Here is a 23,203-nt window from a genome sequence, read left to right as displayed (position 1 = left end):
TTGTAAAGGAGGATCCTGGCCCTTGCCCTGCAAGCTTGTGTGATTCAGACTCCATTTTCCACCTGCCCCTTGAGCCTTTTCTAAGTACCCCTCCCTTCACCTACCTGTTCAAAGGCTCTGTGACTTGCTAACTGGAGGGAGTAGCCTAATTTGGAAGGAAAAGCAGAAGTGTGTATCAGGGAGAACCATCAGAGGCAGGGTTCAAGCCCCAGGAAGAAGACTGAGGAAGAGTCCTAAGCTCTCCCCAGAGATGCTTTATTGCATGGTTTCATCAGTCATCAGTGATGGGTTCCTATGCCCATGCAAGGAGACAGGAACATCTGTGTGGTACACGGCACTGCTCCCCTCTCAGCTACGCAGTCAGAAGGGGGCAGGGTGATGAATGGGTGCTTGGCTTCCCTGCTGTTGGGCAGGCTCTGAGATCTCAGCGGACAGAAATGAAAGCGAACAGGGACGCAGGAATGTTCAGGCATCGGTGACCTCCATGTTCTGCAGCCTGCTTTCTAGGGTGACGTCTCTTGCTGCCGCTTTCTTTTTGCTGCCCTCATGTTGCTTCTTCTGCTTCTTGGATGGCTCCTGGTCAACGGGCGCAGGCTTCACAAAGGGGATCAGTTCTTGCAGTCCTGGGAGGGAAGAGTCAACCAATAGGTCTCTTGCTGAGACCTATTGTTTCTCAGCAAGTCAAAGCCCTAAGACCTCTGGGGAGAATTCAACAAGACAATGATCCCTTTGAACAGAGGGGTCCCTTTGATAGGCACCGGTTTCCTTTATTCTTTTCTTCCCTAGTCTGAATCTTAGCAGCATTTCAGTATCATACCTGCACTGGCTACTTTCTCAACCAGGCCCCCTGCCCTGCCCAGCCCGAGAGGGCAGATAAGAGTTTCAGGGGCTGTGTCTGAACAAAAAAACCTGGTATATCCTGAAAGGGGCCTGCTATTTTGAAGAGTGTGAAGACAGAAAAGAGGAGGGTGATGAGATGAGCTGGGAGTTTTACCTGGCGGCATGAACTCCTTCAATTTCTCAGGCACAGTGATGCCCTTCTCTGTCTGGTAGTTCTCCAGGATGGCGCAGATGGTACGGGTAGTGGCGCACATGGTAGCATTGAGCATATGGACAAACTCCACCTGGAAAGACAGGGTCCCAGAGGAGAAGTCGGGCTCAACTCTCAGCTGTTCTTACTGATGGCCAGGAACCATCCATTCAACCAGACTTCCCCAACCACAACTGTCCAAATCAAAATGATGGGTTCGACCCCTTAGCAACTTTTTTCTGAATTTGAATTAGTTGGTATTTATTGCCTGTTAGATAACTGCAGAAAGATCCCTCATGTCTCCATGAGTGACAAGTGGTAGCTTCTGGTATTTTGAGGAGTTGGGCCCTTTGAGGGAAGGAAGAAACTACTATTGTGGCCTTTCCTTTTCACCCCTTTCAAGCCCCTGACTTGGAAAAGAGTAGGGCCTGAAAATTGGGTTTGAAGAGAGCAGCTTACAACCCAGACCTTCTTGGGTGAGAAGAGGGAAGCCTCCAACTTGTTCTGTGTAGATAAATGGAGATTATTCTTTCTCTGGAGTTAAGAAAAACAAAGCCAGAAAGAGAAAAGCTAGAATTACCTTATAGAAGAGAGCTAGATTCAAGTTTCTAGCTAAAAGAACTCACTCCTGACTCAGTAGAAGGCATTTTCAGATTCCCTTTTTGGTCTAGATTGAGAAGCTCAGATTTTCCCATGATGCTGGGGACCAGTGTACCCCAAAGGCTGAGAAATAAGATGGACGAGCCGTGTACTGAAGGTTCTGCTTCCCACCTCCCCTGGGGGCCATCTACCTTGTCCATCATCTTCTTGGTTTGCCCATATCGGATTCGAAGGTGGCGAGCCTGGTAATCCGTGCAATTAGAACAGGAGACCAACTCACGGAAGGCTCCTGAGCCCGGAAACCAGGCCTCCAGGTCAAGCTGCTTACTGGCATCATGATTCAAAGAACCTGTAAGGAAAAAACCCCTAGAACTCATGAAGGAGGGATGGTATTTCAGAAGGCTAACCTTTAGCAAGCCTGGAGAATTCTTTAATTCATGTCCTGTCTCCAGAAGTGAAATCACATCCAGATATTCTTTTTTTTTTTTTTTTTTGAGACGGAGTCTTGCTCAGTCGCCCAGGCTGGAGTGCGGTGGCGTGATCTTGGCTCACTGCACGCTCCGCCTCCTGGGTTCTCGCCATTCTCCTGCCTCAGCCTCCCAAGTAGCTGGGATTACAGGCGCGCGCCACCTCGCCCAGCTAGTTTTTTGTATTTTTAGTAGAGACGGGGTTTCACCGTGTTAGCCAGGGTGGTCTCGATCTCCTGACCTCGTGATCTGCCCGTCTTGGCCTCCCAAAGTGCTGGGATTATAGGTGTGAGTCACTGCGCCCGGCCATATCCAGATATTCTTAACACCAAATACTCCCCAGTGAGAAGGGGGTAATATTTTAATTAATGTGGGCAATGACTCGACTTGTGATCTGTTTCTCTGTGTGGCAGCTCAGCTGGTGAGGGTGGCGTCTGTGGGATGCAGGAAAGGGAGGCTGGGAAGAGGCTGGGTCCCATACCTGAGACAATATTCACGATGTGGTAAGGAATGCCCAGGGACTGGTACAACTCCTCTGCGGTGGTAATCATCTCTTCAAACATCTCCCACGACTTGTTGTCATGTGGTGATGAGTACACAAACTGTTCAATCTGCAGAGAGGGACCCAAAGAGATGGTGACAGTGGTATAGGGTGAATAAACAACTGAAGTGGGAGACATCCTTGCCATGAAGACCCGTTTCCACACCACTGGGAGGCAGACGAGGCTGGGCCCGCAGCAACTGGGAGTGGACCACAAGAGCAAATGCTTATGGTGCGAGCTTCACATATGCGTGCCAGCCCTGTTCTGAGTGCTTTATATATATTGACTGGGATCATCCTCACAACAGGCCACAGTAGGCCTGGTGAGGCAGGCACCGTTACTGTTATCCTCTTCGTACAAAGGCAGAAATGGAGCACTGGGGGCTTATGTATTTTGCCCAATGTTACACAGCTGGTGAGTGGCAAATCCACAGCCTGGCTTCAGGGTGGATACTCCCCGCCACTCCAGCATGCACTTCCCCAGAAACACAGAGGTAAGCAATGAGAGGAAAAGCTGGAGCCAGGATGGGCCTCAGCAACACAGATCCCATCTCTCGTCTAACCCTTCTGGAGAGAGAGAAAGGTCCACTCCTTACCCTGACCCATCTACTCACCTTCTCAAACTGATGGACTCGGAAGATGCCACGGGTGTCACGGCCATGGGAGCCCACCTCCTGACAGAAGCAGGTAGACAGGCCAGCATACTTGATGGGCAGGTCCTCTGGCCAGAGCCACTCATCCCGGTGCAGGGCAGCGATGGGCTGCTCTGAGGTGGCAATCAGGTACTTCTCATCATAGGAGTTGTCATCAGACTTTTCACTGCCTTTGCCAATCACCTGTGGAAGGAAGGAGCTATACCAGTTAAGAGGAAGAGGGGAGGACCTTGGCTAGAATAAGAAACCACAAGAAAGATATCAGTGATAGTGCAGGAAAAACTTCCTTTAATCCCTGCCTGTGAGTGGGGAGAGAATACTAAAAAGATAAAGGAAAGGCTCAGTCCACCTTGGGGTCCCAGACAGAGATCAAAGAAATGCAAATTAAGAGGAAAGAATATTTTCCACTTATCTTTTTTTTTCTTTTGAGACAGAGTCTCACTCTGTTGCCCAGACTGGAGTGCAGTGGCACAATCTCGGCTCACTGCAACCTCCACCTCCCAGGTTCAAGTGATTCTCCTGCCTCAGCCTCCTGAGTAGCTGGGATTACAGGCACGTGCCACCATGCTTGGCTAATTTTTGTACTGTTAGTAGAGACAAGGTTTCACCATGTTGGCCAAGCTGATCTGGAACTCCTGACCTCAGGTGATCCACCTGCCTCAGCCCCCTAGAGTGCTGGGATTACAGGTGTGAGCCACTGTGCCCGGCTATTTTCAACTTATATAATGGCTCAAGCCTGTAATCCCAGCACTTTGGGAGGCCGAGACGGGCGGATCACGAGGTCAGGAGATCGAGACCATCCTGGCGAACACGGTGAAACCCCGTCTCTACTAAAAAATACAAAAAACTAGCCGGGCGAGGCGGCGGGCGCCTGTAGTCCCAGCTACTCGGGAGGCTGAGGCAGGAGAATGGCGGGAACCCGGGAGGCGGAGCTTGCAGTGAGCTGCGATCCGGCCACTGCACTCCAGCCTGGGCGACAGAGCGAGACTCCGTCTCAAAAAAAAAAAAAAAAAAAAAAAAAGAAAACTCATCCATGATGAATAATGGTCAATGCTGGCAGGTATGCAATATACCTCTGCTGGTAGCCACATAAATTAATCCTTGTGAGGCGTTTACTAAACACCGATGTGGAGCAAAAAGGGACACCAGTCTCTGCTTTCTTGGTACTTATAGGTTAGTGGTTATGATCCTTAAAGAATGTACTTTGCTGTTCAGCTAAAGAAAATAATGCAAAAAAAAAAAGAAAGTTCAGACAGGACAAAATTCACTGTAACATTATTTATGTAATACTATACAACCATAAAAATGAAGACCATGCAGTAACACAGAAAAATACTTTTGATATAATGCTACATAAAAAGGCTGCCGGGCACGGTGGCTCATGCCTGTAATCCCAGCACTTTGGGAGGCCTAGGCAGGCAGATCACCTGAAGTCAGGAGTTCAAGACCAGCCTGGCCAACTTGGTGAAACCCCATCACTACTAAAAATACAAAAATTAGCCAGGTGTGGCTGGGCGCGATGGCTCACACCTGTAATCCCAGCACTTTGGAGGCCGAGGCGGGTGGTTCACCTGAGGTCAGGAGCTGGAGACCAGCCTGGCCAACATGGCGAAACCCCGTCTCTACTAAAAATAAAAAAATAAAAAAATAAAAAAAAAATTAGCCGGGCATGGTGGTGGATGCCTGTAGTCTCAGCTACTTAGGAGGGTGAGGCAGGATAATCGCTTGAACTTGGTGGGTGGAGGCTTCAGTGAGCCAAGATTATGCCACTTCACTCTAGCCTGGGTGAAAGAGTGAGACACCGTCTTAAAAAAAAAAAAAAAAAATCAGCCAGGTATGGTGGCGACGCCTGTAATCCCAGCTACTCGGGAGGCTGAGGCACAAGAATCACTTCAATCCAAGAGGCAAAGGTTGCAGTGAGCCAAGATCGTGCCACTGCACTCCAGCCTGGGCAACAGAGTGAGACTCTGTCTCAAAAAATAAATACATAAATAAAAATAAAAATAAAAATAAAAATAAAAAATAATGCTAAGTAAAAAGGCAATTTATGTACATGGCAATTATAAGTATGTGAAAACAACATATATATGAAAAAAATCCCAAAGTGAATATTTTAAGATGACAATTGTTATATTAGGTCAATGGGAAAGCAGGTAATTCCCTCTGCCATTTCTAAATTTTCTGTTATGTAGCAGTATTTTAATTAAAAAAAAAAAACAAACAGGAAGAAAGGTTCCTCTGGGTCAGTGTTTAGAGCCTGGAAAACTACCTCGCTACCTGGCAGTAGGAATGTAGCCACTGTGGGGCCATTCACATACAACATAGGAAAGCTCAAGGGCTGTGCAGCCTAACATGGTATAGCCAGCCACATATGACTATTTCAATTAAATTGGGCTGGGCGTCGTGGCTCACACCTATAATCCCAACACTTTGGAAGGCTGAGGCGGGTGGATTGCTTGAGCCCGGGAGTTTGAAATCAGTTTGGGCAACATAGTGAGACCCTGTCTCTATAGAGGAAATTAATTAAAAAATAAAAATAAAAACAAATTAAATTAAATTAAAATGTAGTTCCTCGGTTGCATCAGCCACATTTTCAGTGCTCAAGTCACACGTGGCTCATGGCTGCCATGCTGCATCATGCAGACCCAGAACATTTCCATCAGTGCAGAGAGTTCTATTGGGCAGCGCTATGTTCATTCTCCAGAACTGAGGTTTTTATCAGACAAGAAGTACCAGCCAAAATTCTTCACTATTGAAACCTGTGATTCTTCCTGCCTGTGGGTCCAAGAAGCGTCTGGATAAGAGATGGAGAACGCAGGACTCAGGGAGCACCGGCTACCTAACAATTTCCATAATACTCCACATAGGTTTCTCCCTAGTGTCACCTGCAGTGGATATTTCGAATGCTCTTTAATGATTATCTAATCTTACGGGTTGAAATTAGAAAAAGAAAGAAAAGGTAAAACAGGTTTTAGCCAGTAAAGGAACACATTCCTCCCTTCGTTAAAAGAAAGCAGAGAGGGAGGAGGTCAAGGTCACACTAATGCTCAGGGTTTAGAGAGAACACTTTGTTTCCCAGTGCGTCTTGAATGAAAACTTAACTTTTACCTCATCAACAGAAACAATGGAAAGATTGTTCTAATTACTGAACTATCTCCCTATATAAATTAGATGAGTCCAGCAGCAGTTGTCTAACTACCTCCACTGTCTGGAGAGGAAATAAGCCAGTAGGAACTAAGTCTCTATTTCTGACAGAAGAGTTGAAAGGGAGGAGCAAATGAATAGTAGACACTGCTGCATTGGACAGCTGTTAGCAGAGACGCTCTAGAAATCTTGAGTGCCGAACACAGAGTGGGGTGCTGTTGTTGGTGTTAGAGCCAGTTGATCAGATTGACCTTCTGAACCTTGACTTGAATTGTCTGGCTCTCCCTGACATGGTCCGTGGTTGAGAAGCAGCCACAAACTGGAAGCCACCTCCATCCCAAGGCAAGTATGTCTCACCCTGTGGAAGCTTCCAGTCTGGGGTGAGGAGTGGGAGGACACAGGAAGTGGGCTAGGAGATCAGTGCCACTTCTGTAATTTCCTTTTGTCCAAGCACCCAAGGAATGGGCTTCTTTTCTAAGCTCATGGTGTTGAAGTATACTTGATTTAGATTCATCATACAGATTACCCAGGGAAAGGTAAAAGAGGCTCTGCAGCTGCACTGTCTAATATGGTAGTCATTAGCTACATATTTAAGTTAAAATTAATTAAAATATAAAATGTGCTTCCTCCGTTGTATCACCCACATTTTAAGTGCTCAAGAGTCACAGATATAGAACGTTTCCATCATCGCAGAAAGTCCTATTGGACAGCACCACTTTGCATCACTGAAGTTAAGCTACATAACTTAAGTCATTCTGCCACCTGACCCAGGCTACTCACCTTATAAAGTTCTTCATCAAACTGGCTGAGCTGTGCCACCTCCTGCATGACCTCCTTCCTCATGAAAAAGGGGGTATAAATGGGAGTGTAGCCCCGACTTCCCAAGGTGCGAAGGGCATACTGGATGAGAGCCTGTTCCAGGAACACCAGGACCCCCTAGAGGAGCAGAGACACAGAACTGTGTGACTGGGTCTTGTCACTGTCATGTTCAGCTAGCACTGACACCCAAAGGCACCTGGGCCGACAGAACAGGACTACCCAGGGGCACACAGGAGGCCAAAAAAAGACCACAGATCACAGCAACTGACATTCTGAACCTTGAGATTCATTCTGAACACTGAAGCCCAGCAAACTATCCAGACACACAGTTAAGAGAATTCTCTTGATGTTCTCAAAGTACTTTGGGCCTACACAAACCACAGTGCTTCTGACAGTGGATTTTGATTCTTTGTTACTTGTCTGACTATCCAATTATACTGAGCTACTTAAAGGCAGAGACTGTTCTGATTCAGTCAGCAAAACATACATTCATTATGGAGGACCACTTAGTGGCTTTTGTTCTGTGGAATCCTGATAAGCCCTCTCTTGCTTTAGAAAGAGAATTGCATCTAATTGCCAATACATTTGCAGAAAGGCAAGTACAACTGGTAGATTTGGGGGCCTCTTTAAGTAGGTTATGTTTCTCTGCAAAAAAAAAAAAAAAAAAAAAAAAATTTTGTTTCTTCTTTATAATCCTATCCTCACTGGTTCCCAGCTCTTACCTTCAAGAAATACCCTTGACTCCCAGCCACCTTGGCCCCCTTTTCGCCTTCAAAGCCATCTACCATCACCACCAGGTCCACATGAGAGTACTTCTTCCTGACCGTACAGTCACCCCAAATCCTCTCTACTTTGTTGTCCGCATCCTAAGGAAACAGAGCAAGCAAGAAAGATACATGACATATGATTTAATTTTTTTATTCTTAAATTATTATTATTATTATTATTTTTGAGATGGAGGCTCGCTCTGTCACCCAGACTGGAGTGCAGTGGCCGGATCTCAGGTCACTGCAAGCTCCGCCTCCCGGGTTTATGCCATTCTCCTGCCTCAGCCTCCGGAGTAGCTGGGACTACAGGCACCAGCCACCATGCCCGGCTAGTTTTTTGTATTTTTTAGTAGAGACGGGGTTTCTCCGTGTTAGCCAGGATGGTCTCGATCTCCTGACCTCGTGATCTGCCCGTCTCGGCCTCCCAAAGTGCTGGGATTACAGGCTTGAGCCACCGCGCCTGGCTAAATTAAATTATTATTACTATTTTTTTTTCAGACAGGGTCTTACTACTCTGTCATCCAGGCTGGAGTGCAGTGGCACAATCTTGGTTCACTGCAACCTCAACCTTCCAGGCTCCAGTGATCCTCCCACCTCAGCCTTAGCTGGGACTACAGACAGGTGTGCGACACTATGCTCGGCTAATTTTTGTATTTTTTGTAGAGATGGGGTTGTGCCATGTTGCCCAGTCTGGTCTCGAACTCCTGAGCTCAAGTGATTCCCCTGCCTAGGGCTCCCAAAGTGCTGGGATTACAGACGTGAGCCACCGCGCCAAGCTTGATATATGATTTCTTAATTCTACAACCTCCATATTTCCAAACTTTATTTCATGAACAACTTCGCTTTGTAACGTCATTGCTTAACTTAAACACTACTGTGTCTCATAACTAGAGAAGGCAACTTGCTACTCAATGGAGAAGTAATAACTTACAAAGTTTGAGAAGTAATTCTAGCCATGAAACTGGGAATGATGATTTTCCAAGAGGTCTACAGTATTGTCTCGTTTTTGTTGTTGTTGTTGTTGTTTTGTTTTTTACCCTTTTAAATGACCTCTCAAATCCTGCACAAGGACAACTCTTCCCAGACAATCGACATTGCCTGGAGTGCGGAGGAGAATGTAGATTTTTTTTTTTCCAGGCTCTCATTGGTCCCAGGGCCACATGAGGGCGGACTCAGGGCCCTGACCTCCTGAGTCTGCTCATGGTCTGTGCTCTGCATCCTCCTGCACACCCCAGCCTGCAGTGAGTTTAATGTTCACCAGGGAATGAATGAAAGAGGCACAGATGGGCCCTGCTGGGGTGTCAGGGAACAAAGGCTGGGCTCAGAGCAGCTTTGTGCAGGGGAAGCTCCCGCTCAGCAGGAAACCTTTATCATGCAGATTTCCCTTCGACCCGCAGCTTCTCAGCGGGGTGTGGGTGAGGGGGTTAGGTTGATTTAGCAGATCCCTCCTACGAGACGCCTGCTACCACGGGCAACTGCAGTGGAGGACAGCAGCCCTATTTAGAAGAGATTTCTGTGCCAGGAGTCTCCTCCTACCTGCTGTCTCTGCTACTTCCCAATCAGACAAGGATCTGACTCCTGCAATTCTCAATTGGTGGACAGAGGGAATATACAAAGAACCTGCTTCTGACAGAGAGTGCCAGTGTTCCACAGATCTCCTCTGGTCCCCGCCCCTGCAGAGACAGCAGCCACCTAAGGCCGCCTCCTGCTGCAGCACAGCCACCTGCCTCATCATTACTGATGGGCACAGAAGGGTGAAGAAGGTTCCCAATCTCTCGAAGGTTCTCAAATCGCTCTGCTTCCAGCTTTATCCGCTCCGCTTCACACTTCAGGATGGCTTCGTCAATGAGGAATCGGACTTGATTTGTGAGACTTTCAGGTTCTGTAGATGAACAGGCCAGGCCCATAAGCAGGACAGCGAGGCAAGGACAGCACAGGAATAAGATTTGGTTGCCCTAACACTGTTGTGCTCTAAAGAGAGCCCTTGCGATAGCATTTTAAAAACTGGAAACGAAGACTTTTAAGAACTGAGATTGATTTCACACACGGATATATACAGTCTTGCTCTACAAATCCATCGGCATTTTTCCTTGGTGGTGCTTGAGGCAGAGATGGATAGTTCTGGCCACTCCTATTGTTCCCATACATCGCAGAAATGTTAGTACTGCCGCTCTTATGAGAACTTTCCCTTAATCTGCAGTTTCTGATTTTCTTGACTGAACCAATTTAGCACTCTATTGATGTGCTGCATTTAACTGTTCTCTAGGGAGATTATAAATTTATTAGGAGTAAGAGATTTGTCTGAAGCATATTTTTGGATTCTGTATTGCAGCTGTTTCAAACTGTGCTCTTACTTCTTTGAGGCGAGTGCTTTAGCAGTAGGGCCAGGCAGGCTCAGGCCCCCAATCCGAGCCCTTCAAGCACAGCAACTTTGCTTTTTTGGTTTATGTTCTTGCTATATGTTAAGGGTTTCAAGAAAGGGTTCAGTGACTAAAAAACTCAAAAATTACTCCTCTTGCCTAGCGCACTAAATATTTACTGTATTACAGTAAGTTGAAGTTTCTTGCCTTTGTGTAACAAAGGGTAGAAAATGGAGCTATATAAACCAAACACAGTTCCTTTCCTTTTTCTATTCTTCCTACCCTTGACTCTCCCACTCCATCTGTCTCCATCTCCGCTGTCTAATAAATACTCAAATATAGAATATAACTAGAATGGGTGGGGACATTTCCCAGCAGCAGAAATGAAAGGATGTCACAATGCTGTGTGCAGCAGCGTGTGAGCACTTGCTGTCTAGGAATAAAATTAAGACAAAACAGCAGAGATCCTAACTTAGAAAAGGACTCTAACTTACAGCTAAAGCGTCTGCAGTAAGGTCATCGAAATTCAACACATTCTCTGGGACAGACTCATCATGTTCCACTGGCTCTTTTTTCTGCAGGAAGGAAAAAACCCAACACAAATCAATAAAAGAAAATCTCTGGCATTGTTTTATAAAGTAAACACCAAATTAACGTATTATATAAACGAATCACAGAACTTCCTACATAAATTTTTCTAAAAGATACAACATGTAGGAAAAAAATTAGTACACTGGAAGCCAGAAGTCAAAGTGTCAAGCCCCTATGCTGCCACTTAATAGCTTTTTGATCCTAAAATCAATTAATCTGTCTGGGTCAGAGAATTAACATCCTGAAGAATACGAGAAGAATGTCACTCCCTGTGCGCAGGTCCTCATAGGAATCAGAAGAGAATTGATTTGAAATGCTCATGAGCTACAAGCCCGGGAGAGGCAGCGCAGTGCTCAGGAGCAAGCCCTGGGGCAGACACACCTGCGTGTGGATTCTTTTTTTTTTTTTTGACGGAGTCTCACTCTGTCGCCCAGGCTGGAGTGCAGTTGGTGTGCTCTTGGCTCACTGCAACCTCCACCTCCCGGTTTCAAGTGATTCTCCTGCCTCAGCCTCCCAAGTAGCTGGGATTATAGTAGTGCACCACCACGTCTGGATTTTTTTGTTGTTGTTGTATTTTTAATAGAGACAGGGTTTCACTATGTTGGACAGGGTGATCTCAAACTCCTGGTCTCAAGTGATCCCCCACCTTGGCCTCCCAAAGTACTGGGATTACAGGCATGAGCCACTGCACCCACCCCAAGTGTAGATTCTTATCTACCTGCTAACAACAAACCCAGCATTGAGGCTAAGGGGGAAAGATGGATGGAGCGATGACATATCAGACAGCCAAGGAAAACAAACAAACAAAAAGTCACAGGATCTGGAACTAAGTTTAGAACAATCAATGCAATTTGACACAATGGCAGGGGTATAACCAGGGCTGGATTTCGTTCTCTCTAGTTTCTCTTCTCGTCCTTCTGTATGATAATTCTGCTAAATCATCACTTGTAATCCTTGCACAAAACCAGGTGAATTTAAGAAGATCACTTAAAGAGTTAAATTCTTCTTAAATTAAAAAGAGTTGGCAGGGCCCTGTGGCTCATGCCTGTAATCCCAGCATTTTGGGACGCTGAGGCAGGTGGATCATGAGGTCAGGAGTTCAAGACCTGCCTGGCCAAGATGGTAAAACCCCTTCTCTACTAAAAATACAAAATTAGGCAGGTGTGGTAGCAGACACCTGTAATCCCAACTACTCGGGAGGCTGAGGCAGAAGAATCACTTGAACTCGGGGGCGGAGGTTGCAGTGAGCCAAGATCATGCCACTGCACTCCAGCCTGGGTGACAGAGTGAGACTCCGTCTCCAAAAAAAAAAAAAAGAGTTGGCCGGACACAGTGGCTCACGCCTGTAATCCCAGCACTTGGGAGGCCGAGGCAGGCGGATCACAAGGTCAGGAGATAGAGACCATCTGGCTAACATGGTGAAATCCCATCTCTACCAAAAACACACATGAAAAAATTAGCCAGGCATTGTGGCAGATGCCTGTAGTCCCAGCTACTCGACAGGAGAATAGAGTGAACCTGGGAGGCGGAGGCTGCAGTGAGTCGAGATCGCACCACTGCACTCCAGCCTTGGCCACAGATCGAGACTCTGTCTCAAAAAAAAAAAAAAGTTAAAGAAAGTTAGTCAAAGGCCATTATAGTAAGATATATGAGACTTCAACAAAACTTGCATAAGAATATTTAGCATCTGCTTTGTAAGTATAAATAAAACAAAGTATAACCAGGTATAGTGGCTTGCAACTGTAATCCCAGCTACATGGTAGGCTGAGGTGGGAGGATCACTTTAGCCCAAGAGTTCAAAACCAGCCTGGGCAGTAGAGTGAGATCCCATATCTAAATATATAAATATATATATTTTAAATTAGCCAGGCATAGTGGAGTATACCTGTACTCTCAGCTACTTGGGAGGATGAGGCGGGGGGATTGCATGAGCCCAGGAATTAGAGGCTGTGGTGAGCTATGCTTGTGCCACTATGCTGCAGCCTGGGTGACTTTAAAAAATTAGCCAGGCACAGTAACATGTGTCTATAGTCCTAGTTACTTAAGAGGCTGAGGTGGGAGGACCGCTTGAGCCAAGGAGTTGGAGGTTGCAGTGATCTATGATCATGCCACTGCACTCTAGCCTGGGCAACAGAGCAAGACACTGTCTCAAAAAAAGAAAGAAAGAAAGAACAAAAGGACTAAATCTCCTAAATGTAAAGCATAGAAATCCTTTAGGTTCATTACACATTCTCATATGATCAAAATTCTAACCATAACTCCACTCACACCCTTCAGTGACTCAGAGAAAAATCATCTTAAAAAGCTAGAAAAATCTGGCCAGGTGCAGTGGCAACATAGGGAGACTCCATCTCTACGAAAAAAAAAAAAATTAGCCGAGTGTGGTGGCATGCTACTAGGGAGGCTGAGGCAGGAGGACTGCTTGGGCCCAGGAGGTTGAGGTTGCAGTGAGCCATGATTGTGCCACTGCACTCCAGCCTGGGCAACAAAACAAGACTTTGTCTCAAAAAAAAGGAAAAAAAGTTGGAAAAATCTGAAACTATCAGAATGAGTCTTGATAAGAACAAACAGACTACACAGGTAGGGAAAAAATGGACTAAATCTCAAGATATTTGCAATGGCATCAGGCAGGGTGATACGTTAGCAAGACAGTTACCAGGCTCCCTTGCTATTTGATAGTCCCCCAGGGCAGCAAATTCAAGTTCAGAGCTCAAGGTTTGGCTCTGCAACTAAGTTAGAGTATGATTTTAAGCAAGCTCTTTAATTTCCTAAGCCGATTCCCTTACCCATTAAATAGGGCTGACAAATGTACTATCTGCACTCCAGCTTTGCAGTAAGGATCAAAACCAAAATGAGATGTCTGTGAAAGTATCTGAATGTTTTCAAGTGCTCTACAAATTAAAGCACTATCATTACCATTTCAATGGCAGCGGGAGTGAACACTGCCTGCATGGCTAGCAACAAAATCAGATCTAAGAATGTTATTGTAAATGACAACACTCACAATCCCATCTTCTTGCTACAAAAAATACCCAGCTGGCACTGACTGTACATAGGTCCCAAAGAACACCCAGGGAGGAGTATGTATGGGAATTAACATAAGTATGGGGTCTCTCGCATGCAAATGACTAAGTCCCACAGAAAGAAACTGGATGATTATCAATACCACTTTCCACAGCTAAAAGTGTTACACGCTGAAAGTTTAACAAAATATTGTCAAAGAGAAAGATGCCGACTGTCATGAAGCCAAGAGTAAGGTGCTAGAATCCCAAGGTCATCTTTTTATGCTCCTTACTGGTGTGGTTCCAAAGTTCTATAATGTTTTTTGTTGTTGTTGTTTAGTTTTGAGGTTTACAACTTAAAAGTTACCTAGATTGAAAGTGCATTTAATTAATTCATTTTTTTTTTTTTTTTTTGAGACAGGGTTTCACTGGAAACCCAGGCTGGAGTTCAGTAGCGCAATCTTGGCTCACTGCAACTTTTACCTCTTGGCTTCAAGTGATCTCCCACCTCAGCCTCCTGAGTAGCTGGAACTACAGGCGCCGGCCGCCAAGCCTGGCTAATTGTTTTATTTTATTTTTGTAGAGACGGGGTTTCACCATGTTGTGCAGACTGGTCTTAAACTCCTGAGCTCAAGCAATTTGCCCACCTTGGCCTCCCAAAGTGCTGGGACTACAGGCGTGAGCTACTGTACCTAGCTATAATATGTAATGTAATATGATTAAGGGGCTAAACAGGTATTTTTGAAGAAGGGTTAAAAACATGAACTATTCTGGATACCAAAGCAAAAGCTGAGCTGAAACGTGATATTTTTCAGGCATAGGAAGGATTTTTTTTGGATGAAGGCCAGTAACATTACTTGCCATTCATTGTAACTCACAATTGCTGAACAACTACATGTTCTTGACGGTATGCCAAATTTTCTACATTTGAAAGAAATTTAGCCTGTTCTATCCATAACTATTGCTTGGTGTTTAAATTTTTTTTTTTTTTTTTTTTTTTTTTTTTTTTTTTTTTGAGACGGAGTCTCGCTCTGTCGCCCAGGCTGGAGTGCAGTGGCCCGATCTCGGCTCACTGCAAGCTCCGCCTCCCGGGTTCACGCCATTCTCCTGCCTCAGCCTCCCGAGTAGCTGGGACTACAGGCGCCCGCCACCGCGCCCGGCTAGTTTTTTGTATTTTTTAGTAGAGACGGGGTTTCACCATGTTAGCCAGGATGGTCTCGATCTCCTGACCTCGTGATCCGCCCGTCTCGGCCTCCCAAAGTGCTAGGATTACAGGCTTGAGCCACCGCGCCCGGCGGTGTTTAAATTTTTTAAAAAAGTTCTAACAATTCCATTCTATAGGTTTTAGCATTGTCATTTTATAGATGAGAAAACTGAGGCTCAGACATTAACTTGCCTAAAAGTCACATAACGTAGCAAGATTTGAACTCTGAATCTGTACTGTTTTCATTATGGAGCACAACTACACTGAGACGACAAATCGGAAATCTGCCATAAAAAAGATGACTGATGGAATTTATATTTCTAATGTAAGAACAGAATAGACAACAAACGGCTAGACAACAAAGAATCTTACCTGAACACAGAAGATGGACTTGTGGTAAAGTATATGAAAGTGCCTCCAAGTTCCCTGCCTCCCTATCTTTTTAAAATAATATGTTCCCCTTTGGTAAGAAATTGAACATCTTGTAGACTTAAACAAGTTCTTGTAGAGTTAGAACTTCTGTGAACATTAGCTAAGAGCAAGATCAAATATCTCCGCTCAAGCTCTCACAGCTCTCACGGCTGTTTGTTCCTCAGTTCTCTTACCTTCATTTTCTCCCCGATCGTCTTGCTGCATAGGTTCTTCAGCTTGTTCAAGTTGTCTGCCCGAAATCTACCTAGGAATAAAGAATCCAAGAATATACCAAAGAAATGCCCATAATTAAGATACTCCCTTCTCCTGATCTTGACTTCTTAGTACTGATCTCAGGTTAAGGCCTAAATGCCAGCAGAGCTGAAGGATCTGCCTCATGAAGTTATGAACTCTTAGAGCTTTATTTATTTATTTATTAATTATTATTTTTTGGAGACGGCGTCTCGCTCTTGTTGCCCAAGCTGGAGTGTAGTGGTGCAATCTCGGCTCACTGCAACTTCTGCCTCCCAAGTTCAAGCTATTCTCCTGCCACAACCTCCCGAGTAGCTGGGATTATAGGTGCCCGCCACCACGCCCAGCTAATTTTTGTGTTTTTAGAAGAGACGGGGATTTACCATATTGGCCAGGCTGGTCTCAAACTCCTGACCTTGGCCTCCCAAAGTGCTGGGATTACAGGCGTGAGCCACCGTGCCCGGCCTAATCTTAGAACTTTAGAGCCCTAAATGTAGTTGGCATACAATGGTGACTACAATGGTGTCCCCAGCATTTGGTGACAAGGAAAAGACCATTCTGAGGTTAAAATTTAAAAGTATCATAACATGTATGACACCACTATAGAGTGATACATCTGGAAAACTTGGAAGACACTCAAGTAACTAACCTGCCCAATTATCTTAAAACTCATTTAAGGAAACTAGGTGCTATGCACAAGACTCTATAAAGAGTGCAGTCATGATTGCTACCTCTCCATGCTAGAAATGGCTAATGTTACCCTTTTACTTTGATACAATGCTCATCTGGCAGCCTTGAGAGTAATTTAGTCTCTTATAATTTGGTTTCTTTTGGGGGAAGACAGTGCACTAACTAATCAACATTATTGGCCCAAATTAATATATTGGTATCATGGATCATCAGTCTAACTCTGATTGGTAAAATTTGGACCTCTTGGGGGGCCGGGTGCAGTGGCTCAAGCCTGTAATTCCAGCACTTTGGGAGGCCGAGACGGGTGGATCACGAGGTCAGGAGATCGAGACCATCCTGGCTAACACGGTGAAACCCCGTCTCTACTAAAAAATACAAAAAACTAGCCAGGCGAGGTGGCGGGCGCCGGTAGTCCCAGCTACTCGGGAAGCTGAGGCAGGAGAATGGCATGAACCTGGAAGGCGGAGCTTGCAGTGAGCTGAGATCCGGCCGCTGCACTCCCGCCCGGACGACAGAGTGATACTCCATCTCAAAAAAACAAACAAACAAAAAAAACTGGACCTCTTGAATCTGAACATTAGGGGCAATATGATAAAATTCAAGCACAAGCTTTCTTGTTATTGTTGAGACAGGGTCTCACTCTGTCACCCAGGCTGGAGTACAGTGGCACGACCTCAGCTTACTGCAACCTCTGCCTCCTGGACTCAAGTGATCCTCCCACCTCAGCCTCCCAGGCAGCTAGGACTATAGGTGTGCACCACCACACCCAGCTAATTTTTTTAATTTTTATTTTTTGCAGACATGGAGTTTTGCTGTGTTGCCCAGGCTGGTCGCAAATTCTTGGGCTCAAGCCATCCACCCATTTTGGCCTCCCAAAGTGCTAGAATTACAGGTGTGAGCCATGGCATCCAGCCAAACTCAAGCTTTTAAGAGGCAAAGTTGATGACTACAAATGAGATAGCACCTACAGAGCCATTCTTTAAGGTTTTACCAAGGAGCTTTCCTCTTTGATATCTCTTTAACAAAACTTGATGCAAAATGATATCACTATTTTCTCATTCACTTATTCACATTGATAAAACTATAGAGATGGATAATAGATTAGTAGTTGCTGGGGTGAAATGGAGGGCAAAGGGAGTAGACTACAAAGAGACAACAAGAAGGATCTTTGTGGTGATGAAACAGTTCTGTATCTTGAGCATGGCAGTGGTTACGCAAATTTACACATGGTAAGATTGCACAGAACTACACACACACATGTATAAAACTGGCAAAATCTGAATAAGGTTTGTGGATTGTAGCAATGTCAATTTCTTGGTTTTAATATTGTACTAGAGTTAAATAAGATGTTATCATTGGGGAAAACAGGACCTTTCTACTATTTTTCCAACTTCTTGTAAATCTATAATCATTCTGAGATTCCTTCCTATTTGCAAGGCACCAGGGTAGGTATTGGGAGCATAAAAGAAAATAAGGCCAGGTGTGGTGACTCATGCCTGTAATTCCAGCACTTTGGGAGGCTGAAGTGGGTGGGTCGCTTGAGCCCAGGAATTCGAGACCACAGCCTGGGCAACGTGGCAAAACCCTGTCTCTACAAAAAAAAAAAAAAAATACAAAAATTAGCTGAGCATGGTGGCGTGTGCCTGTGGTCCCAGCTACTTGGGAGGCTGAAGTGAGAGGATCACTTGATCCCAGGAGGCAGAGGCTGCAGTGAGCCGAGATCATTCTACTGCACTCCAGCCTGGGTGACAGAACAAGACTATTGCAAAAGAGAAAAAGAAAAGAAACAAAAAGAAAATAAAACAAAACCGGATATTGTAACAATGCTGAATGTTTCAATCAATGAATATAGTATATCCCTTCATTATTTTTAGTTTCTCTCAGCAATATTTTATAGTTTTCAGTGTATGAGTCTTAAATGTTATTTATTAGGTGTATCTCTATGTACGTGGTTACTTTTATATAGAAGTACCTTTGATTCTCTGTATTGTATCCAGTGATTTTGTTAAAGTTATTTAATTTTAATAGTTCAGATTCTGCATACACAATCAAGTGATCTGCAAATAATGACAGTTTCTTCCATTCCAATCTTTTATTTCTGTTTCTTGCCTTATTCATACTGCCTGGAACCTTTGGCATGATGTTGATTAGAAGAGGTGATAACAGACATACTTGTCTTGTTCCTAACCTCAAGGAGAAAGCATTCAATATTTCATGATTAAGAAAAATGCGGCCGGACGCAGTGGCTCACATTTGTAATACCAGCACTTTGGGAGGCCAAGGCGGGCAGATCACGAGATCAAGAGATCGAGACCATCCTGGCCAACATGGTGAAAACCCCATTTCTACTAAAAATACAAAAATTAGCTGGGCATGGTGGCACGCACCTGTAGTGCCAGCTACTCAGGAGACTGAGGCAGGAGAATCACTTGAACCTGAAAGTCTAGGAGCAGCAGTAACAAGCTAGAGCAAAGAGCGGAGGTCCTGTGCGGGGAGTGTAGACGGCGAGGCCAGGAAGGCATGGGGGACTTTGTAAAGTGTATTCAGAAATTTGGATTTTTATGTTTTAAAGCTGTACTGTCCAATATAGTAGCTTTCAATACCGTGTGACTATTAGCATTTGAAATTTGAAATGAGCACCTGAACAGAGTGGTGCTTTTTATTTATTTATTTATTTATTTTTATTTTTATTTTTTTTGAGACAGAGTCTCCCTCTGTCGCCCACGCTGGAGTGCAGTGGCCAGATCTCAGCTCACTGCAAGCTCCGCCTCCCGGGTTCACGCCATTCTCCTGCCTCAGCCTCCGGAGTAGCTGGGGTTATAGGCGCCCACCACCTCGCCCGGCTAGTTTTTTGTATTTTTTTTTTTTTAGTTGCGATGGGGTTTCACCGTGTTAGCCAGGATAGTTTCGATCTCCTGACCCAGTGATCCGCCCGTCTCGGCCTCCCAAAGTGCTGGGATTATAGGCTTCAGCCACCGCGCCCGGCCCCCAGAGTGGTGCTTTAAGTGTGAAACACACTTTGGAGTTTGAGAACTTGTACAAAAAAAAAAAAAAAGTAAAATATCTCAGTAGTTTCAGTAATTTTTTTTTTTTTCCAGATGAAGTCTCACTTTGTCCTGCAGGCTGGAGTGCCACCGCGCGATCTCGGCTCACTGCAACCTCTGCCTCCCGGGTTCACGCCATTCTCCTGCGCCAGCCTCCGGAGTAGCTGGGACTACCGGCGCCCGCCACCTCGCCCGGCTAATTATTTTTGTATTTTTAGTAGAGACGGGGTTTCACCATGTGGGTCAGGCTCATCTCAAACTCCTGGCCTCAGGTGATACACCCGCCTCAGCCTCCCAAAGGGCTGGGATTACAGGCGTGAGCCACCCTGCCAGGCTAGTTTCAGTAATTTAAAAACACTGATTATATGTTGAAAATATAATTTTGGGGCTGGGCGTGGTGGTTCACCACGCCCAGGCTGACCTCAGTGCACTGGCCAGGCCCCCTACCTTGGAGGTAAATGATTTGATCTTCCCAAAGAGTGACTTCTTGCTGGTAAAGATGAGGTCGTCTTCCACATCCTCACCTTCCATGATGGCACAGCTGTCAGCTGCTGGCAGGTCACAGTCCTTGAGGGTAGCATTCATCACCAGCTTGGAGTACTTGTACTCTAGTCTATAAAACAGGAGGATGGGAAAGACAATATCCCAAAACGTGCGAATAAGGGGGAAAGAGGTAGAGCGGTTGGGCTAAAACAGGTCCTATTTCCATGCCATGGGTAAGGAGAATGAAGCATGGTAAAATGGTGTCAGGGCTGCGGGACTAGAAGGAATCTTGGTTCCCAGTTCAGTGATCTTTGTTCCTTAAGCCTGTTTCTGTGATCTCAAAGTTTAATAGAAATATAAAAATCTAGGCCGGGCGCGGTGGCTCAAGCCTGTAATCCCAGCACTTTGGGAGGCCGAGGCCGGTGGATCACGAGGTCAGGGGATCGAGACCACCCTGGCTAACACGGTGAAACCCCGTCTCTACTAAAAATACAAAAAACTAGCCAGGCGTGGTGGCGGGCGCCTGTAGTCCCAGCTACTCAGAGTCTGAGGCTAGAGAATGGCATGAACCCGGGAGGCGGAGCTTGCAGTGAGCCGAGATGGTGCCACTGCACTCCAGCCTGGGTGACACAGCGAGACTCCGTCTCAAAAAAAAAAAAAAAAAAAGAAATATGAAAATCTTAATGTCATTCTCTGTATTGTTAAGAATAACAAATTAAGGATATTCTTTGCTTTTGAGAATTTAACATCCATTTATAGATTGCTACGTGGTACCATCCTGTTCAGGAGTCAGGATAACCATACCATGCACTGGATAAGTGGTTTAACAAGTCTCTGGCCAGAGTCACAGAGTCTGTAGCCAATTCCAGAGAAAATCCCATTAATTTATACTTTCAGATATTCTCCCTGATCAATAATCCAACCCTGTCTATCCCCAAACTCCAATACCACATCATGTACTTTTGATTCTTTTTCCAAAAGTAGCAAGTCAAGACGGTGAGCAGGATGGCAGTACAGGTGCCTGCAGAGATGCCCACTTTCAGCCAGAAATCTATGGTTTTGCAGATGGCAACTCTCTGCTCAGGCAGAGAAATGCCACCAGAGCATAGCTTGGGTTCTCGCCACATGTAAGTAGTCTTCTGTTGGGGAGAAAAACAAGGAACTCAGGTCTCTCATTCCCTTCTCTCGTAGGAGTGCCCGATCAGAGGGAAACCCACCTGGATCCCAGCCACACAACTGCTGACGATAGCATGGTAGTCAGCCACTGAGCAGAGCGGGCAAGCAGCCGCACTCTCCCACAGGAAGTGGAAGTTTCAGCCATCACAGGTCCCATCCGAGCACGTTCTAGCAAAGCAGAAAAGAGGCCTGAGCTCTCACTGGCTGGACTGGTGGGGAAGATCTGGTTGGGGTCCTGTTGTCTCATAGCTTGCCTGATTCACCCTCTCCCTGCCCAAACCGTTAGCCCTACCAGGATCCTTCCAACTAGTCCTTAACACAGGTTTTGATCTCTGATTTCACTGATAAGAGGCCTTCCTGGCCTCCAGTGGGCTCTCCACCCTCTGCCTGTTTATGTTTTTGCTGACATCGTATGAGAGCTATGGTAAGGTGTCTGAGCTCTAGCACGGCCGTCCCAACAACCCCTTTGAGGTTCCTGTCCTCCCCACAGACTTGTGACATTTGCAATAGCCACTTTGATGCAGCTTCCTGGTGATGGGATTGGAGTTGAGGTGGGGTTCAGGAATGAGCTTCCGGTCATGGATACCTATTATGTACTTTATTGTGATGTTTACAACGGCCAGAACAGCGATTTGACACTCAGACACCACTACTGGGTCAAGACGCCCTGCTTTGCTCCCCATCTCCCCAGTGAGTTGTGTAGGCGCAGCATATCCAAAATGTCTTCCTCGAGACGCCAGCGCCCGTCAAGATGTTAGTTGCTGTTATGCGGGGAGGGGAGGGGCTGTCCTGTGGTCATAGTCATTTGGAAATTTTTGATTTAGTTCACTCAGCTATTAAACTCAGAACTGGGTATTTTCATTGCAGAGAGATTCCTAGGATCCCTAAACCTTTACTAATCCTCATAATAGCCAGAGATCATGAAACGTCCTAAAGTTTCCTTGTCTCATTTCATCCTCAAAACAACCCGCTGAGGGAATTTAGCATTATGCCCATTTTTACAGATAAGGAAACAAGAGACCTAAAGAAGGTAAGAAATGTAGCCATGATAACATAGCTAGTTAGTGGAGGAGATGATTCAATCTGGCTCTCAGCCGAGCTGCTGGTTACTATGCTACGCAGCTGCCACCATAATGGACCAGGAATATGAGAGTAGCTTTCACTCTTCCTTCTACCCCATTCTTGGCATATGAAGATTGAGGGTCTGCGGCCATGACTCTGCCCCTAAGAGCCCATTAATGGATCTCTAACTCTTTTCTTTTTTCTCCTTTTCACTAATCTCTGGATCTCAGGATGGAATGACTTCAAGGAAGGGAGATTTTGGCCTTCGTCACACTCCTTTGCAGGGCTTACCCTGGCAGCGACAAACTTCCAGGGACAGTTTTCTGTGGACTGCACTTGACACGGATGATGGTTGATCTCCCAGAACTACAGGACTGGGTCACATCATTGGACCTGCAGAGAAAGCCAGCCCCCATGGGGGAATGAGTCACTCAGCTGTGTTCCTGGACAGCCACCAAGTGAAATCCGCATGGAGCAATTCCCTTGCTGGGGAAGTCGGGACTTGGGCTTTAGCCTGGCACACAAGGAGTGCACAGGCCTTGGTTTATACGTGGAAAGGGTGGGGATCAACAATATGTAGTCAAGGGGGAAATGCCCTGGTTTAGGAAAGTCATGGCTAGCATCCACTGGAGCCTGCTTAGGCTGGAAGGGAAGTCCACTGCAGATCATCCAATATTTCTCCTTGCCTCTAGGGCAGATCTGCTCCAATAATATCCAAGAAGCTGGGATCAGGAACTCCCAGCCTTTAGCTATCATGACTGGGCAGATCTGCTAGACTCAGACATGTTCTGGCTTGATAAGCAGTAGGTGACTAGAGAGGGAGGGATGCAGCAGAAATTATGGAGGAGTCCTAGGTTTCACTTGCAGTAGCCTAGCCTCTCATCTTCACCTATAAAAGAAGATCACG

At 45.7% G+C, this 23,203-nt stretch overlaps 1 protein-coding gene and 1 long non-coding RNA gene across 2 annotated transcripts; one reads left to right on the top strand and one right to left on the bottom strand.

Annotated features, from left to right (window-relative positions):
* Window positions 1-200: 200 nt before the first annotated feature.
* Window positions 201-22,689, bottom strand: LOC103247264 (serine--tRNA ligase, cytoplasmic). The gene is given in 14 exon segments (XM_073008520.1): window positions 201-623; window positions 995-1,124; window positions 1,822-1,979; window positions 2,579-2,708; window positions 3,253-3,474; window positions 7,216-7,371; window positions 7,977-8,120; window positions 9,749-9,879; window positions 9,882-9,903; window positions 10,876-10,956; window positions 15,784-15,854; window positions 20,100-20,188; window positions 21,276-21,402; window positions 22,588-22,689. Coding segments are annotated over 13 exon segments (1,608 nt in total). The 5' UTR covers window positions 21,392-21,402; window positions 22,588-22,689; the 3' UTR covers window positions 201-465.
* On the top strand, window positions 21,316-22,691 carry LOC140709486 (uncharacterized). Its single transcript, XR_012090010.1, has 2 exons — window positions 21,316-21,384; window positions 22,527-22,691. It is a non-coding gene; the product is annotated as an uncharacterized lncRNA (long non-coding RNA).
* The last annotated feature ends 512 nt before the right edge of the window (window positions 22,692-23,203 follow it).

Source organism: Chlorocebus sabaeus, chromosome 20, assembly GCF_047675955.1.
Source record: "Chlorocebus sabaeus isolate Y175 chromosome 20, mChlSab1.0.hap1, whole genome shotgun sequence".
Classification (NCBI taxonomy): Eukaryota; Metazoa; Chordata; class Mammalia; order Primates; family Cercopithecidae; genus Chlorocebus; species Chlorocebus sabaeus.
This window is presented reverse-complemented; position numbering and strand designations above follow the sequence as displayed.